Source organism: Carcharhinus amblyrhynchos, chromosome 25, assembly GCF_965287045.1.
Source record: "Carcharhinus amblyrhynchos chromosome 25, sCarAmb.v2.hapA, whole genome shotgun sequence".
Classification (NCBI taxonomy): domain Eukaryota; kingdom Metazoa; phylum Chordata; class Chondrichthyes; order Carcharhiniformes; family Carcharhinidae; genus Carcharhinus; species Carcharhinus amblyrhynchos.
The window spans coordinates 13,942,552-13,962,200 of record NC_137348.1 but is presented as its reverse complement, the minus strand read 5'-3'; the positions used below and the strand labels follow the sequence as shown (position 1 = coordinate 13,962,200).

Here is a 19,649-nt window from a genome sequence, read left to right as displayed (position 1 = left end):
TAAAGATTGTTGGGCGATTGGCACATTGAGAGAGGTGAGGAGTTTTGGGATACTGAGAAAAATTTAGGAAGTAGCGATTCCAACACATTGATGATGCAGGGAAGAGACAGATGGAACAGTGTATTTTGAACTTTGGAATAACTTCAAACAACTTGCAACTGTGATGAAAAACCAGAGTCGTACCTGTGCTGAAGCATCTTCATGTCGCGAGGTGCACAGGACTGGAGGCAAGCATTTAACTTTGCTCTTGCAGACGTCACAATTTTACTGGCCAAAATCTCATCCCTGGACTTTCCAGGGAAGAGGTGTGAGAGAAGCGGAATAACCTAAACAGAAGAGATATAGAGGGAGGAATTGATCCAGTTATTGCCATGAATTCATAAGTGTTAGAGAGGTTCAGAAAACCCGGGGATTTTAAAATCTGATCAGATTACTAAATGGGGGAAATAAGGACAACAATATGCCTTATACTTATTTTATACAAAGGTACCACTTGCACAGACACTCACAAAACTACTGCTATGGAAATTAAATATATATTTTAGTCTTGAACATGTATTTTTGAATATATTGTGCATTTTGGCCAAAATGCAAACTGCCTTGGAGCATAATGGGAAGAGTAAACTAGACAGGCCACATTTTTTGGGAACAATAGCCATGGAAAAGTCATGGAGAATTCAAATTCTCATACTTTACAAAATGAATAGAAGTATTTACAAAGTATATAAAGTATTCAATTCCACTGATTAAATAGTCAATCCTTACTGATTTGGAATCACAAGCTTTCAGAGCACTGATCACCTGATGACGGAGCAGCACTTGTGATTCCAAATAAACCTGCTGGATTTTAAATTGATGTTGTGAGACTTCTTCATGTGCTCACTTAGTCCAACGCCAGCATCTCCACGTACTGATAATAAGGCAGGATGAGACAGTGGGAACTCTGTGGCTTACGCTGAGAAAGCAACCTATGAACTTTACGGATTTATGGAAGTAAGGTTGTTTAGTAACAGTGGGTAGGACCTTCCGCCTCCTCTAGACCGATGAATTTCGAATTCTGCTAGGAGGTAGAATGCAATTAGTTAAGGTAAATAATGTGTACTAATGTGAGTGGCGCATCCAATTAGGGTAACAGTGTAGGTAAGAGAAGTGAATTTCTGAAAATGTATAACCGTTTTGCCATTGCATTATAAACTTCAGAAAGGAGTTGGCGTGCCCGGCCTTTCTCCAGTATGTGTTGGTCAATTAAAAACGTCTTTAACCAGCATGCTGTCGTTCACAAGTCTTTATGTTTAGCTCGATACTTAGAACGTGAGAAAAAAAACCTGTTTCAATAAAGATAGATTCAAAGACCTGGGGAGCATTAACCAGGGTTTAACATATCTGCCTTACTCAGTCAATGTAATTTCCTCGTGTGAATGAAGAACATATCTGAACAACCAGTCGAAGAAATAATTTATTCAGATTATTTTAAACATTCAGAATCAGAATTGTGATCTATTGGATATTAAAAGTATTTCCAGAGAATTCTTTTTCACTCTAGGAAGGATGTGATTGCACTAGAGGGGTTACAGAAGAGATTCACCTGGATGTTGCCTGGGATGGAGCATTTGAGCTATAAGGAGAGACTGAATAGGCTTGGATTGTTTTCTATAGAGCAGGGGGGGTGAGGGATGACTTATAATTGAGGTGTATAAGATTATGAGGGATATGGGACAGGGTGAGTAGGGGGCAGTTGTTCTCCTTGCTTGAGGGGTCAATCATGAGGGGACAGAGGTTTAGGGTGAGGGGAAGGAGATTCAGAGGGGATTTGAGAAAAAACATTTTCACTCAGAGGATGGTCGGAATCTGGAATGCACTGCCTGGGAAGTTAATGGAGACATGATGTGGAGATACCGGTGTTGGACTGGGGTAAACACAGTAAGTCTCACTACACAAGCCATTGTGAGTTTACTATCAAATAAATTGGTTGGACTTTAACCTGGTGTTGTGAGACTTCTTACTGAGGTTAATGGAGGCCGCAATAGTTAAAAACAAATTTGGATGAGCACTTGAAATAGCATAAAATTCAAGGATATGGGACAAGTGTAGGAAAATAGGATTAGTGAGTCTTTAATGGTAGTCATTGTTGGCACATACTTGATGGGTCAAAGAAATCTTTCTGCACTCTATGACTTTATGGTTGGGATTTTATGACCTCACTTGGGTGAGGCTTATAGGAAAAATGGTAGGAAGGACTATTACTTACGAGGCGAAAAACTGCAGCAGGCGACGGTGCAGAGGGACCTCGGGGTCCTTGTGCATGAGTCGCAAAAACCCAGCTTGCAGGTGCAGCAGGTGGTCAGGAAGGCGAATGGGATGCTGGCCTTCATAGCGAGGGGGATTGAATATAAAAGTAGGGAGGTCTTGCTGCAGCTGTATAGGGCATTGGTGAGGCCGCAGCTGGAGTACTGTGTGCAGTTTTGGGCGCCGCACCTGCGCAAGGATATTTTGGCCCTGGAGGGAGTGCAGAGGAGGTTTACTAGGCTGATACCGGAGTTGAGGGGATTGAGCTATGAGGAGAGGCTGAATAAACTAGGCTTGTACTTGTTAGAGTTTAGAAGAATGAGGGGAGATCTCATTGAGACGTATAAGATGATGAATGGGATGGATAGGATAGAGGCGGAGAGACTCTTCCCGCTCAAAAAAGACAGTAGGACTAGGGGGCACAGCCTCAAGATAAAGGGGAGGCGGTTTAGAACGGAGTGGAGGAGGAACTTCTTCACTCAAAGGGTGGTGAATCTCTGGAATTCTCTGCCCGTTGAAGTGGTGGAGGCTGCCTCGCTAAATATTTTTAAGAAGCGGGTTGATGGGTTCTTGATAAGAGAGGGGATTAAGGGTTATGGGGAGAGGGCGGGAAAGTGGAACTGAGCCACGACAGATCAGCCATGATCTTATTGAATGGCGGGGCAGGCTCGAAGGGCTAGATGGCCTACTCCTGCTCCTATTTCTTATGTTCTTATGTTCTTATAAAATCGTGCCAATGACTAATGGAGAATTCAGTTCTGCAAGCCTCACCTGCCTCAATTCCAGGGTGAGCATGCCGGTAAAATTCCAGCCTATGACTAATTCTCAGCAAGCATTCGCTCCCAATGATCCACGTGTTATTGTTCTAAGATGTTTTTCTGCACAGTCAGCATTATCTCCGTGAGAGGATGGAATACATTCATGATCAGTGGGCTTTACAGATGTGGCTTCAAAGGGACATGGTTACAGGAGAAGGTCATTCAGCTCATTGAACTTTCTCCACCAATTGACATGACTGTTCTGCCCTTTTTAATTACATTTCCTCCTATTTTTTCATACCATTATTTCCTAAATATCTATCAGTCCTCCTCCTTAAAACATGTCAATTGGACTGTACATTTTGTTATTCATCAGACGTGGGTGTCACTGGCTGGCCAGCATTTATTGCCCATCCCTAGTTGCCCCGAGAGCAGTTGAGAGTCAACCACATTGCTGTGACTCTGGAGTCACATGTAGGCCAGACCTGGTGAGGACAGCAAATTTCCTACCTTAAAGGACATTAGTGAGTCAGATGGGGTTTTTCCAACAATGGTTTCGTGGTAATCAGTAGATTCTTAATTTCAGTACATCTATTGAATTCAAATTCCACCATCTGCCGTGACGGGATTTGAAACCAGGTCCCCAGAACATTAGCTGAATTTTTGGGTTAATATCCTCACGATAATCATAGAATCCTTACAGTACAGAAGGAGCCATTCAAGTCTGCACTGATCACAATCCCACCCAGGTCCTATTACCCAAGTATTTACCTTGCTAATCCCCCTGACACTAGGGTCAATTTAGCGTGGCCAATCTACCTAACCAGCACATCTTTGAACTGTGGGAGGAAACTGGAGACCTGGAGGAAACCATGCAGACATGGGGAGAATGTGCAAATTCAACACAGTGACCCGAGGTCCGGAATTGAACTTGGGACCCTGGCGCAGTGAGGCAGCAGCACTAACCACTGTGCCAACGTGCCGCCTACTGAGGCCATCTGAGTGAGCGAGTTTCACATTCTCAGGGTTTTTTGTGTGAAGCACATTTTCCTGGATTAATTTTTAAACTCTGACGTCAGTTTAAGATTGCTTAACAGGTGATGTAGGATACAAAGGCAAGACAAGTAATTAATGTTGATGAACAGGCTATCAATGAATCATCAGCATATATTGTTACACCAGCAGGTTGTGCAAGCCACTCTTTTGTGTTTTGACCGTGTATAAAGGTGTATGAATCATTTAGCTGCTTTCTGGTCGACAACCCTGATCATTGAAAATCTAATTTGATTGCTTAATTTGTCATTTACAAGAAGTATGTTACTGTGGTTTGCTTGCAAACAGTATCTATCTTTGTGTGTATCATACATAAAGACAAGGATATAATCATAAAACTGACAAAAGACTCATTTGTTATTCATCATCTTGATGACAAGAACTGCTAAGGGATCATAGAATCACTGCAGTGCAGAAGGAGGCCATTCGGCCCATTGAGTCTGCACCGACCCCAATCCCACCCAGGCCCTATTCCCGTAATCGCACATATTTATCCTGCTAATCCCCTGACACTAGGATCAAGTTAACATGGCCAATCCAGCTAACCCACTCCACACGTCTTTGGACATCAGTAACCTGTTTGATTTAACCTTAATTCTAATAGTTGTTTGGTAGTTCAGAATTTAGGGAGGCGATGGCTTAGTGGTATTATCGCTAGACTATTAATCCAGAAACTCAGCTCATGTTCTGGGGATCCAGGTTCAAATCCCAACACACCAGATGGTGGAATTTGAATTCAATGAAAAAAATCTGAAATTAAAATCTACCGATGACCATGAAACCATTGTCAATTGTCGGAAAAACCCATCTGGTTTACTAATGTCCTTTGGGGAAGGAAATCTGCCATGGTCTGGCCTACATGTGACTCCAGAGCCACAGCAATGTGGTTGACTCACAACTGCCCTCAGGCAACTAGGAATGGGCAATAAATGTTGGCCAGCCAGTGACACCCATGTCTCATGAATGAATAAATAATTTTTAAAAATGAGTTTTCCTGTTGGCCTGAAGTCACACTGGGTAACAGGAAGGCAGACTTCCTTCCCTGAAAGCCATCTGAGAACTAGATGGGCTTTTATGACAATCTGTAGCTTCATTTGCAAATTAATTGAATTTAAATCCCCCCAGTTCAAAAATAAGGGGTCTCCCATTCAAGAAGGAGATAAGAAGAATGTTTTTCTCTCAGAGGGCTGTCAATCTTTGAAGCTCTCTTATCCAGAGACTTATTGAGGCCGGGTCAATGATACTTCTAAGGCAGAGATAGACAGATTCTTCTTTGTTATTCATTCATGGAACATGAGCGTCACTAGCCAGGCCAGTATTTGTTGCCGTTTGGTTGCCCTTGAGAAGGTGATGGTGAGCTGCCTTCTCGAACCACTGCAGTCCATGTGGTATAGGTACACCCACAGTGCTGTTAGGGTGGGAGGTCCAGGATTCTGACCCAGCAACAGTGAAGGAACAGTGATTCATTTCCAAGTCAGGATGGTGAGTGACTTGGAGGGGAACTTTCAGTTGGTGATATTCCCATGTATCACAGAACCATACAATCCCTACAGTGCAGAAGAGGACATTTGGTCTATCAAGTCTGTACCAACTCTCCGACAGAGCATCTTATCCAGGCCCTATCCCCATAATCCCACATATTGACTTCATTAATCCCCCTAATTTACACATCTTTGGACACTAAGAGGCAATTTAGCATGGCCAATTCACCTAACCTGCATATTCTTGGACTGTGGGAGGAAACTGGTGCATCTGGTAGAAACTTACACAGAACATGCGAACTTCACACACGTAGTCATCTGAGGCCTGATTGAACCCAAGCCTCTGGTGCTGTGAGGCAGGAGTGTTAACCACTGTGCCACTGTGTTGCCTGATGTGCTTGTTGTTCTGGATGATAGCAGTTGGCGGTTGTCAAAAGCCTGCACCTACTATGTTGCCTGAATGAATTAAAACGTCCCTACCCTTACGGGGACCATATCCCTCCATTCCCATCCTATTCATATATTTGTTGAAAGAAGAGTTGCTGGAAATCCAATCCAATTTTGGATTAGTGTTTAATTCAGCTAAGATTGGAATAATATGTTAGATCTGATCAGAATTTTTACCTCCTTATTTCTAACATCCAACAGCAACGACATGATTGCGTCTTCCTGGGAAGCAGCTAGATGTTGCAGAACTGCCCGTGTTTTGGCCCTGTGGAGGTAGTACTCGGACAGAAGGGGATTGTTCTCAATGGCACTGGTAAACTGCTTCTCAGCCTGCTGATAGTTCCTGATTTCCAAAAGAAAACAAAGGGAAATTCAATTAGTTTGAAACAAAATACCTGACCTGGGGGTCTTCAATCATGTCCCAATACGTGAAGGAATGTTCAACAACATGAGGGGAAAAGAAGAAACCAAACATGTTTATTTCCTTTCACATGGTGGCACTGCTCTGCAGTCAAGGTGGCAGCAGCAATCAGCCCACATTACCGGCAAGGGCAACCTCTTGGGTGGCACTTGTGACAGACTCTGCCTTTCCACTGGCAGGTGAAACTCGAACTCAGGGGGCACAGCCTCAAAATAAGGGGGAGCAGATTTAGGACTGAGTGGAGGAGGAACTTTTTCACCCAAAGGGTTGTGAATCTGTGGAATTCCCTGCCCAGTGAAGTTGTTGAGGCTACCTCATTGAATGTTTTTAAGGCAAGGATAGATACATTTTTGAACAGTAAAGGAATTAAGGGTTATGGTGAGCGGGCAGGTAAGTGGAGCTGAGTCCACGAAAAGATCAGCCATGATCTTATTGAATGGTGGAGCAGGCTCGAGGGGCCAGATAGGCTGACTCCTGCTCCTTGTTCTTATGCTACCAGGATCCGTTTGTTCAGCTGTCAAAAGAAGTGCAGCAGATCACCTTGTTGGACCAAGTGGCCTACAACTGCACTGTAAAGGTTCCATAATCTCATCTGACCTCATCAAAAGCAAGGAGGCCACATTCCCATCATCTTTCGCGGACGGAGGGATAATGCCCAATTTCAAACAGCATTACAATAAAAGCAAAACACTGCAGACGCTGGAGATCTCAAATAAAAGCAGACACTGCTGGAAATCGGGTCTGGCAGCATCTGTGGAGACAGAAACAGGGATAACAGGTGGGATTTTCCAGCCTCGCTCGCTTCGAAACCGGAAAATCCCTACCAGACTTTGCCTTGGTCCACCCCTCGCCCACTCCGATTCCCGTGGCAGGTGGGACAGTAAAATCCATCCTGAACGTTTCGAGTCCGGATGACTCTTGTTCAGAGAAACAATGTTACATTCCTTTCTTAACAATATGCAGGATCCTGCATCAGGGAGCCATTTAGGATTGTCGTTGTGAGTGGGATTACTTAGTTAACACCAATTAGAGCACAATTTGGAACAGTTCACATTGTAATGCTGGAGGTGGAACCACAGCCCTTGGGAGGCCTGATCACTATCAGTCCCTTTAGCACAGGAAGAATAAAATGTTCAAAAGTTAACGTTGTAATACCATACTTAAACCCATCTGATACACAGCTACCATCAAATGCTGAATTCTTCCAGGGAAATTTAGTAATGTGCTCCTGTTTTTCACTGCAGAGAAGTTAACATCCCTGCAAAATCTGACTTCTTAATTTGGCACTAAAGCAAAGTTTTTAAAAGTTTATTTATTTGTTACAAGTGGGAACACATTAACACTGCAATTAAGTTACTGTGAAAATTCCCCTAGTCGCCATACTCTGGTGTCTGTTTGGGTACACTAAGGGAGAATTTAGCATGGCCAATCCACCTGACCAGCAGCACATCTTTCGGACTGCGGGAGGAAACCGGAACACCCAGGGAAAACACATGCAGACACAGGGAGAATGTGCAAACTCCACACAGGCAGTGATCCGAGCTGGGAATTCCCTGGCATTGTAAGACAGCAGTGCTAACCACCATGCTGCCCTTGTACACCAAAAGTAAATATATAATGGAGAAAAAGTGTATTCCTGAGGTAGCTGCCAATATAGGGCAGTGGATAAACATCGCAAGGAGCTGCAGATGACACCTGATCACTGCACGCACAGAAGGGACATTCAGCATTTATGGTAGGGAAAGTGTGACTACCTGTTCTGATGTTCCATGAGTCCTTTCTCATTGTTTATCACAGCGATACGGATCTGTACACGCCAGTCCTCTGGGTCCAGTTCAAGAGCTTGCTCGTAGTCCAATAATGCAAAGTCCAGGTTACACTGCTTGAGGAAACAATCTGCGTGAAAAGCAAACCAGACAATCTCATCAGGAAAACTAGCTCAACACAACTCAGTGACATTCACCTTGATATCCAGGTGCTTCTGTGTGTAATCATGCTGCTATCTGCTCAAAGATGCAACCATGTCTTATATCTACGCATTTTAAAATGTTAAAAGTTTATTTATCAGTGTCGGTGGGCTTACATTAACACTGCAATGAAGTTACTGTGAAAACCTCCTAGGCGCCACACTCTGGCCTCTGAAAGAGAATTTAGCACGGCCAATGCACCTAACCAGCATGTCTTTCAGACTGTGGGAGGAAACCGGAGCACCCGCAGGAAACCCACACAGACACGGGGAGAATGTGCAGACTCCACTCAGACAGTCACCCAAGCCTGGATTCGAAACCCGGGTTCTTGGCACTTTGAGGCAGCAGTGCTAACCACTGTGCCACCATGCCACCCAAAAATACGTAAGAGTATTCAGCCGAATGAAACATCCTGAGATACTTCACAGGAACATTATAAAACAGAGGATGCCCCTGATACTGGGCCTGAACCTCCACAGAGTGACAGTCTGAGTTGGATTGCCACCTGCTACTACAGTCACCTGGAAATCTTCCAACTCAAGCCAGGCAAAGCCATTATCCAGGTGCTGCAGAGATCAGACAGAAGGAGGCCATGCCCTTTTTTACAGCACCGGCCCACAAATCCGTTAAGCACTAGATCTGTAAATCCATACTAGGCCGGTTAGGCAAGAGCAGGGCAGAGAGCAAGGGAAGTCTAGATTAAACTGCATTTATTTCAATGCAAGAGGACTGACTTGGAAGGCTGATGAACTTGGCATGGATGGGTACATGGGACAGGGATGTTATAGTTATTACTGAAACATGGCTAAGGGAGGGACAGGACTGGCAGCTCAATGTTCCAGGGTACAAATAGGAAAGATAGCACAGAAAATAAGAAAGGAGGGGGAGTTGCATTTTTGATTAGGGAAATCATCACGGCAGTATTGAGAGCAGATGTTTCTGAGGGTTCACCCACTGAGTCTATATGGGTAGAACTGAGAAATAAGAGGAGGGAGAGATCACATTGATAGGATTGTACTACGGGCCCCCAAATAATCAGTGGGAAACTGAGGAGCAAATATATAAGGAAATTATAGATAGCTCCAAGAAAAATGGGGTGGTAATAGTAGGAGACTTTAATTTTCCCAATATTGACTGGGACAGCCATACTATTAAGGGTCTGGATGGAGAGAAATTTGTCGAGTGTATTCAGCAGGAATTTCTCATTCAGTATGTGGATGGCCCGACTAGAGAGGGGGCAAACTGGAGCCTGTGACCAGCGGCGTGCCTCAGGGATTGGTGTGGGTCCATGTTATTTGTCATTTATATTCATGATTTGGATGAGAATTTAGGAGGCATGGTAAGTAAGTTTGCAGATGACACCAAAATTGGTGGCATAGTGGACAGTGAAGAAGGTTATCTAGGATTGCAACGGGATTTTGATCAATTGAGCCAGTGGGCTGATGAATGGCAGATGAAGTTTAATTTAGATAAATGCGAGGTGATACATTTTGGTGTTGGGGAGAGTCATAGAACAAAGAGATCTAGGGATATAGGTACCTAACTCCTTGAAAGTGGAGTTACAAGTGGACAGGGTGGTGAAGGCGGCGGCATTCGGCACGCTTGGTTTCATTGGTCAGAACACTGAACACAGGAGTTGGGATGTCTTGTTGAAGTTGTACAAGACATTGGTAAGGCCACACTTGGAATACTGTGTACAGTTCTGGTCACCCTACTGTTGAAAGAATATTATTAAACTAGAAAGAATGCAGAAAAGATTCATTAGGATGCTACCGGGAATTTATGGTTTGAGTTATAAGGAGAGGCTGGAGAGACTGGGACTTTTTTTCTCCGAAGCGTAGGAGGCTTAGCGGTGATCTTATAGAAGTCCATAAAATAATGAGGGACTAGAAAGGTAGATAGTCAACAGCATTTCCCAAAGATAGTGGAGTCTAAAATTAGAGGGCATAGGTTTAAGTTGAGAGGGGAGAGATACAAAACAGTGCAGAGGGGACAATTTTTTCACACAGAGGGTGAATGAGCTGCCAGAAGCAGTTGTAGTTGCTGGTACAATTTTGTCTTTTAAAAAACATTTGGACAGTTATATAGGTAAGATTGGTTTCGAGGCATATGGGCCAAATGCAGGTAATTGGGACTAGCTTAAGGGTAAAAATTGGGTGGCATGGACAAGTTGGGTCAGAGGGCTTGTTTCCGTGCTGTAAACCTCTATGACTCTAAGTTCAAAGGTCTTGCCACGTTCGAGCCAGAAGAAAGTAGGTTTCTCAGGTAAGTGAGTAGAATGTGGAGGGGTGTTGGCAGTCAAGGGAGGTCAGACAGCCATGAGAAGGGTGAGCTGGGCAGTTTGCTGGCTGTAGTGGCAGTTAGGGATCTGTGTGGGGGTGGGGGGGTGGTGGAGACTTCCTGGGGAATCAGTTGTTGGGGGTGTCTATGGGAGACGTCAGTCTGGGTCTGTATATTTGTGATGTAGAGATGCTGGCATTGGACTGGGGTAAACACAGTAAGAAGTCTCACAACACCAGGTTAAAGTCCACCAGGTTTATTTGTAGCAAACACCACTAGCTTTCAGAACTGGCTGTTCCTTCATCAGGTGAAACTCCCACCCACCTGACGAAGGAACAGCCAGTTCCAAAAGCTAGTGGTGTTTGCCACAAATAAACCTGTTGGATTTTAACCTGGTGTTGTGAGACTTCTAACTCTGTATATTTGCCCAGTAGGTAAAAGTCATTTTAATTTTTCTAACTTTTCCTGGGTAATTATAGAAACACAGTCAGAACATTCCAGAGTTTGTGATTTAAATCACATTGTTGGATGGTTCCCAGTGCAGGGCAATTGCCCATCGCAAGTTTTGCTGTTCTGGGCAATTGGAGTGCAATCCTTACCTGGGAACCTCGCTGAGTGGAGGAGGGGGATGCGGGGGGTAGTTGTGAGGAAGTTTCCAATGGTAGAGTATTTATAAGTGGGAATGCACAGGAGACCAGAATTAGAGGAATACATATCTCAGGGGGGTAGGAGGAGATTTCAGAAATAGGGGAGGGTGAGGCCAAGGAGGGATTTGAAAATAAAGATGAGAATTTGTAAAATGGAAGTTTGAATTTCTAACTTATTTTTATTTATGTATAAATCCATTTATCTGGCAGTGCAATATTTTTTGATTAATTTTGTAACAGATGGGAAGAAAACACTGGATCAACTCTCAGTTTATGATGTTATTAGTGGAGACCACAGAAACACATTTTTAAAGGGATAATGTCAGGCGATGTAATCTTATCGTGCCATTTCTGGTTACCAGAGACGGAGGACCAGCAATTGCCACAAACCAATGTCATGGGTGATTTATTAGTTGCATTGTTTTCACAGAAATGTATTCTTGGTTACCAGAGCTTAAGGGCAGTGGTTACCGTGGGGAAATTGTATGAGAGCTTTTTTTATTCCCCTGAGCCAATCGCAGTGCTTAAAATAGCGGCACTTTAAAAAGTCACATGACCACATTTTGCCCATTTGGATTTGCTAGAACGTGACTCTGAGCAGTCAGTTCGAATCGGGGGATTTTGCAGCGCAGGGTGAAGCTGTTCAGCCCATCCCATTTGTGCTAACATGTCAAAGGAACAATCCACTTAATTTAAAAACAATATATGCCAGGGGAACCCAGCAGGTCGAGCGACACCTGTGGAGAGAAAACAGAGTTCACATTTCAGGTTGATGGTCTTTTGTCAGAACTGAAGAAGCTTAATAATATATGACAGTTTTAAAACCAGGGAGGGGGTTTAAAACCAGGGGGGAGGGGGAATGCAGGGAGAACAGCAGAAAAGCTCTGTGATGGGCTGGAAGACGAGGAAGGGGGATGAGAATGGATTAGAATATACATTGCAGAAGGAGGCCCTTCAGCCCATCGAGCCCACACTCGATAACAATTCCACCCACCCCTAATCCCAAGTATTTCCCCTGCTAATCCATCTGACAACTAAGGGGCAACTTAGCGTAGCCAATCCACCTAACCTGCACATCTTTGGACTGTGGGAGGAATGATGTGGGTATGCCGGCGTTGGACTGGCGTAAACACAGTGAAAAGTCTATCAAATAAATAGGTTGGACTAAAACCTGGTGTTGTCAGACTTTTCACTGTGGGAGGAAACCAGAGCACCTGGAGGAAACCTATTCAGACACGGGGAGAATGTGCTAACCCCACACAGCTAGTCACCCAAGGGTGGAATTGAACCCTGAATCCTTGGCGCTGGGAGGCAGCAATGCTAACCACTGTGCCACTCATAGATTAAATAACCAAATATTTCATAATGCAAAAACTAAAGAGAGTGGTGAGAGATAAAGTAACAAAACAAAGCTGTGTCCAAATGAGGTATGAATGGCCACCTAAAAACTATCAATACAAAATAAAGGGATAAAGAAAGATACAAAACAGGAGAAGAAAATACTACACAGAATAAGATGGAGGCAAAGGTTATGAGCTAAAAGGTGTTGAACTCAAGTTTGAGTCCAGAAACCTACAGAGTGCCAAGTTGTAAGATAAAGTGCTGTTCCTTGAGTTTGCATTGGGCTTCTCTATAGCAGACCACAGACAGAAAGGTCAGCACGGGGGCAAGCTCAAGAATTAAAAAGACAAGGAATCGAAAGTTCAGGGTTGAGCTTGCAGACTAAATGGAAGGAAGTGAACTGCAAAAGTAACACCCAGTCTGCATTTGGGTCTCCCCAGTGTAGAGGAGATCACATAATAAACTGTAAATACAGTATAGCAAAATGAAAGGAGTCCAAGTAATTTGTTGTTTCATTTGGAAGGGAGGGAGTGTTACGAGTTCCTGAGAAGGGGTCTGGGTTGTCATATCCCTATGGAGCGCTGGCAGGAGGGCAGGACATGATGTGTTTGGTGATGGCATCAAGTTGGAGCTGGTGGAAATGGTAGAGAATGATCCGTTGGATATGGAGGCTGGTAGGGATGATGGTGGAAGATGAGGTTCTGGGAGAAATGGGGAGAGTTGAGAGCAGAGAGTGTGACATGGATCAGACCCACAGTGGAGAAGCCAGTCAACCGCACTGGGTGGGAATTCTCAGTTGAGGAGAAAGGAGGATATGTCAAAGCACTGGAAAGATGCATCGGAGACAAAGAAACTGGAGGAATCATAGAATCATACAGTGCAAAAGAGGTCCTTCAGCCCATCGAGTCTGCATCTCCCACCTAACCCCATTTACCATCACTTGGCCCATAGCCCTGAGTGTTATGATGTGCCAAGTAGTCATCAGGTACTTTTTAGAGTTTGTGAGGCAACCCGTTTCTAATACCCTCCCAGGCAGCACATTCCAGACCTTCACTACCCTCTGGGTAAAAATGTTTTTCCTCACATCCCCACCCCCCCAAACCTCCTGCCCCTCACCCTGAACTTGTGTCCCCTTGTGACTGACCCTTCAACTTAGGGGAACAGCTGCTCCTTATCCACTCTGTCCATGTCCCCCGTAACCTTGTACACCTGGATCTGGTCAGTCTTCTCTGCCCTAATGAAAACAACACAAGCCTGGCGGAAGCAGCGTATGCGGAAATGTAGTTGAGATAGCTGTGGGAGTCCATTGGTTTATCATGTACATTAGTCGGCACCCGATCTCCAGGCAAGGAGACAGAGAAATTGAGGAAGGGGAGAGTCAGAGATGGATCAGGTGAAGGTGAGAGATGGGTGGAAATTGTAAACAACATCAATGACATTTCCCAGTTCATGATGAGAGCAGGAGACAGCGCTGACAGTCATTGATGTACCTGGAAAAGAGATGAGGGAGTGAGGGTCAGAGTAGGACTGGAATAAAAACTGTTTCCCAAATCCCACGCAAGGTGGCTGACATATCTGCCACCCATGTGGTATCCATAGCAACATCCTTTTATTTGGAGGAAGTGGGAGGATTTGAAGGAGAAGTTGTTCAGATTGAGAAGAAGCTTAGCCAGGCAAAGCACTGAGTGGACCACTGTTTGAGAAAGAAGCGGAGAGTTCAGCAACCATCCTAATAGAGGATGCAGGTAAACAGGGAATGGATATCCATAGTGAAGAGGAGGCATTTAGGGGCAGGAAGCTGGAAATAGTTGAAGTGATTGATGGAAGACATCAGAAGGGAAGGTAGGAAGAGACTGTACAAGGGGAAGGAAAAACAGAGCGGAGACAGGAACAAATAAGTCCAGTGGGGCAGGAAGAGGCTGGAACACTGGGTTAACCGGGGTAGTTTTGTTCATGATCTCAGGATGGAGGGTAAAAGGGGGTTGTTCGGGACTGGGAAACTACATGGTTAGAGAGAGTAGAGGGAAGATTGCCAGAGGAGATGAAGTCAGTGAGAGGGTTGGATACAATCTTTGATAGTGAAGTCACAGTCCAGAGGGAGATAAGAGAAAGTGTCAGAGAGTTGGCATTCGCTGTCTGCTAGCTAAAGGTCAGCATGCCAGACAACAAGGCATCCTTGTAATAGATTTAATGATATGTCAGGGTTCAACCTGGGAGAATGAAGTGCAGCAGGTTCAGAGGATAGAGTGAGTGAGAGGAGCAGAGGCATTGGCACAGTGGCACAGTGGTTAACACTGCTGCCTCACAGCACCAGGGACCCAGGTTTGATTCCTGGCTTGTATCACTGTCTGTGTGAAGTTTGTACATTCTCCCTGTATCTGCATGGGTTTCCTCCGGGTGCTCTGGTTTTCTTTCATTGTCCAAAGATTAGGTGAATTGGCTATGCTAAATTGCCCCTTAATGTCAGGGAGGCTAGCTAGGGTAAATGCACGGGATTATGGGGATAGGGCCTGGGTGGGGTTATGATCAGTGCAGACTCAATGGACTAATGGCCTTCTTCTGAATGGTAGGATTCTATGAATATGGCCAATGTCACGACAAAAGTTCTCAATGAAAGATCGAGAGAGTGTCGTAGACTGTTTGGAATAGCACGGGTTAATTTAGGGCTAGGAAAATAGCACCCACCCACATTAAGAGGTAGAGAGTCACATAATGGTAGACAGTGTGTTGAGCGAGTCCGAGACTAGCCAGCATGAAGATTGCACCTGGTGAGGGCTATACCTTGGAAATATGTATATAGTTACATGTTAATAACACATGGCTTATGTTCAAGTACACAAACCTCCAAACTACTTAGTGAGACACGAAACCACTTTATAATATGAGAGCAGCAAGGGACACATCCTGAAATTCCAACTAATGGAAAAATAATATCTTGACCTGAGCAAGTGCGCCTAAAACAAAGACACAGCTGGAGATCACCCGTTACAGATGTGAAGGCTGAGGGGCAGTAGATAAATCTACTGCGCAGCAGCAAAAGACTCCACCAGAGCACATGGAGGTCCATTGTCAAACTTAATTGAACAAAGAGTCAAAGGAACTAGCCAGATTACAAAAAAAGTGAGCAAAAGCCAAACTTGATCAAATACAGAGTCAAAGTAAGCAGTCTCACAACACCAGGTTAAAGCCTAACAGGTTTATTTGGAATCATGAGCTTTTGGAGCACTGGTCCTTCATCTAGCGAGTGATTGACTCGCCTGATGAGGGAACAGCGCTCCGAAAGCTTCTGATTCCACATAAACCTGTTGGATTTTGACCTGGTGTCGTGAGACTTCTTACAGTGCCCAGCCCAGTCCAATGCCAGTATCTCCACATCAGAGTCAAAGGACCTAGACCAAGCACATAAATGGTGAACAAAATTCACTACAAGGCTGAATTAACCTTTTATAAATAATTTGGATACTAATCAGGCAGAACATAGCGATTGTTTAACTAGTGCAGCTGGAAGGAAGCTGCAGTCCGAGTCCAGAGTCAGCACCATACCACGTGGCTGCCGAGACTGAATGAATGAAACAAAAATTTCAAAACAGAAGACAGAGTAAATTAAAGAAAATCTCCTTCAGTTCGATTTTCCAAACTCAGAGAAACAAATCATTGGCCAAAACTATTGGTTTAAAAGCTTCCCTGCAAATCTGCAAAGAAAGCTCTGAGATTGCAACAGGACCCTACTTATTTGATGCAATTGCCAACAAGGTAATCATAAGACAAGGTACGGATGAATCCTCAATTACATTTGGTGAGGCATTAAAAGCCTTTGATAAGTATTTAAAACCTCAAGTATGGATAGCATAGACCTTAAAATAAGATATAGACAACCCCAATAAAGCACCAAGGGAGAAGGACATTCCAGGACCAGGGAGATAATACCCAAGCAAAACATAAGATGGTCACAGACCATGTCAGCACAATGAAGTGCGCAAGGTGAAGACTTTAGTGCAGAAACAGCTGAAAGGCTTAAATTAGAGCTTTTTGAAAGTGCCGACCCAGTACCCTAAAATAACAGTTTGACAGAATGAATTTTGATCTCTGACAACCATTAGAATCATAAATGGAAATAGCAAGCTCCTTACAATAGGATGACAAATCAGAATTTGCTCCTTAACTTAACTCTGTCTCTTGATTGGAGAGTTTAAAGTTAATTTAAAATTAATTTATTAGTCACAAGTAAGGCTGACATTAACACTGCAATGAAATTACTGTGAAAGTCTCCTACTCGCCACAGTCCAGCGCCTGTTCAGGTCAACGCACCTAACCAGCACGTCTTTCAGAATGTGGGAGGAAACCGGAGCACCCGGAGGAAACCCACGCAGACACAGGGAGAAAGTGCAAATTCCACACAGACAAGCCAGCAATTGAACCTGGGTTTCTGGTGCTGTGAAGCGGCAGTGCTAACCAATTTAGTATGTTCTGATGAGTTAGTGGAAGCTCTACAAATGCAGATCCCTGCGTGAGATACTTTCCCTTTGTGTAAACATCATCTGGAACACAAACAGAAATAATCCTTACCCCCTCGGTTAATGTACAATCCCTTTTGCTGCTTCTCTCCCCTAATACTCATGTTTAAGAGAAGGATTGCCTCATCTATGAAGCCCATGTGGTAGCAGTGCACTGCAAAGTCATTGTATGTCAGCAGGAGTTGATTCTGAGTCTCCTGGTAGGTGTCACTTTGTTCCGCGTTGCTTATCCTGTCCAAGACGAAGAGGTAGTCATCAATAGCAGCATTGAAATTCTTGAGTCTTCTATACAGGATCCCCCTGAAGTTTGGAAACAAAATGGAATTAGGAATGGCATGGGTGCAGAAGGCAGAATTTAAGAAAAATAATCATTTTCCCAAAGGTAGGAGAGTCTAAAACTAGAGGGCATGGGTTTAAAGTGAGAGGGAGAGATACAAAAGGGTCCAGAGAGTAATTTTTCCAGAGGATGGTGAATGTCTGGAACAAGATGCCAGAGGTAATAGTAGAGGCAGGTACAACAGCGTCTTTTAAAAAGCATTTATGCAGTTACATGAGTAAGATGGGTATAGAGGGATATAGCCCAAACACGGTCAATTTGGACTCACTTAATGGTAAAAACTCAGCAGCATGGACAAGTTGGGCCGAAGGGCCTGTTTCCATGCTGTAAACATTTATGACTCTATGACTATGAGTATCTCGAACATGACTGTTGATTTAGTATATACATGTGAAGGGCAATCATATTCTCAGTATTCTAAGTGAAAGGGTCATGGGTGGAGAGGGGGACTGGTTGTGTTAAAACGGCGGCGCGGGCTCGTTGGGCCGAAGGGCCTGTTTCCTGGGCTGTTTTGTTCTTTGTTAAATACGTTTGAATTATATTCCAGTTCCCAATGGCTATCACCACAAAACTTACCATAAATCTACACTCCAATAATTCCCACTAAATGAGAGAGTTTGTAAGGGTAGTCAGTGTGTGAGACTGATGTCAAGTTAGTGGAGTTGGAATTTCTGTACTAAAGCTTGGATAGCAACAGAGAACTATGAAAATCAGAATTATGTCCATAAGGCATTAATATTAGGCAGCCCAAGTTACAACACTGCTGGAACCAAAATAAAGAGACACAGAGGAATAAAGAGAGCCAAGACAATTAGCTTCTTAAATGTAATTTAAAATATTCATGTCACCCTCATGGCCCAGGTGACAAATATGCTGCAAAGGGTCACAATGATATGATGCCCCTGCAGAGGGTCTAGAGGAGGTTCACGATTCTGGGAATGAAATGCTTGATGTTTGAGGGGTGTTTGAGGACTCTAGGTCTGTATTCGAAGGAGTTTAGAAGGAAGAGGGGGGAATTTCACTGAAACTTACAGAATACCGAAAGGCCTGGATAGAGTGGATATGGGGAAGATGTTTCCATTAGGAGGACAGGTCAGGATCCCAGAGCACAGCCTTTAGAACCAAGATGAGGAAGAATTTGTTCAGCCAGAGGGTGGTGAATTTATGGAGTTCATTGCCACGGAAGGCCAAATCATTGAGTGTATTTAAGACAGAGACAGATAGGTTCTTGATTGGTAAGGGGATCAAATGTTGTGAGAAAAAGGCATGAGAATGAGATTGAGAAACTTTTCAGCCATGATCGAATGGTGGAGCACATTCGATAGCCTAATTCTGCTTCAAAATCTTATTGTCTTATGTAGGTTAGGAAGCTCCTGATGTTAGTAGGTCTCTGCATGGATTGAGTGAGTTGCAGCATAGTTTGCCACAATGTCCCTGTGGACTAGGAAAGATTCCTGTCCCTCGTCACTATTCACTCATCCAATTTCAAATTTGGGGAGGACTGTAGAACAGCTATTTCTACTGGCCAAACAATAGATTTTAAAATATTCTTGCCACATTTTCATAGACTAAACTCTGCACTCATGGCAACAAGCATCACTTACCATGGAAACGGTCCACATACAGACCAAAAGTGCCAATGAAGCATGTACCAATGATAAGCTGCATTGTCCCAATACTTTAACACAGACCCAAACATGCCATTGCTCAAAAGGGCGTTGTTTGGCTCTTGTTTTATTTATTCTTTCTTTGGATGTGGCCGTCACTGGCAAGGTAGCATTATATGCTTTTAGGCCCTTTGACTAAGATCAAGCATCAGATCAAGTCCAAGATAGGATGTAATGCCTTATCTTTTCAGCTTGGAACTTGTTTCTCTTGTGGAGACCATGAATTGAATTTAATTGGAATCTGAATTTAATTTCTGGAGCAAGCAAGGAATGGATTTTGGTTTGCTGGGTGCACTCTGAGCAATGGCTTTGTAACTTTAAGGATGGAGTAAAACTTTTTAAACAAAGGCCCCAGTCCACAGATATGCGGGTTAGGTTGATTGGCTATGCTAAATTGACCCTGGTGACAGGAAATTAGCAGGGTAAATAGATGGGGTTATGGGAATAGGG

General features: G+C 43.8%; 1 protein-coding gene across 3 annotated transcripts in view; it reads right to left on the bottom strand.

The window, feature by feature from the left end:
* LOC145358239 (tetratricopeptide repeat protein 16-like) overlaps positions 1-19,649 on the bottom strand; it is a 54,354-nt gene that overhangs the window by 9,897 nt on the left and 24,808 nt on the right. For all 3 annotated transcript variants that reach the window (XM_080212081.1, XM_080212082.1, XM_080212083.1), the window contains 4 exons: positions 17,248-17,495; positions 8,201-8,342; positions 6,203-6,368; positions 184-326 (listed from right to left, as the gene is read on the bottom strand). In XM_080212081.1, coding sequence (XP_080068207.1) covers positions 184-326; positions 6,203-6,368; positions 8,201-8,342; positions 17,248-17,495 — 699 coding nt within the window. The remainder of the gene's footprint in view (positions 1-183; positions 327-6,202; positions 6,369-8,200; positions 8,343-17,247; positions 17,496-19,649) is intronic.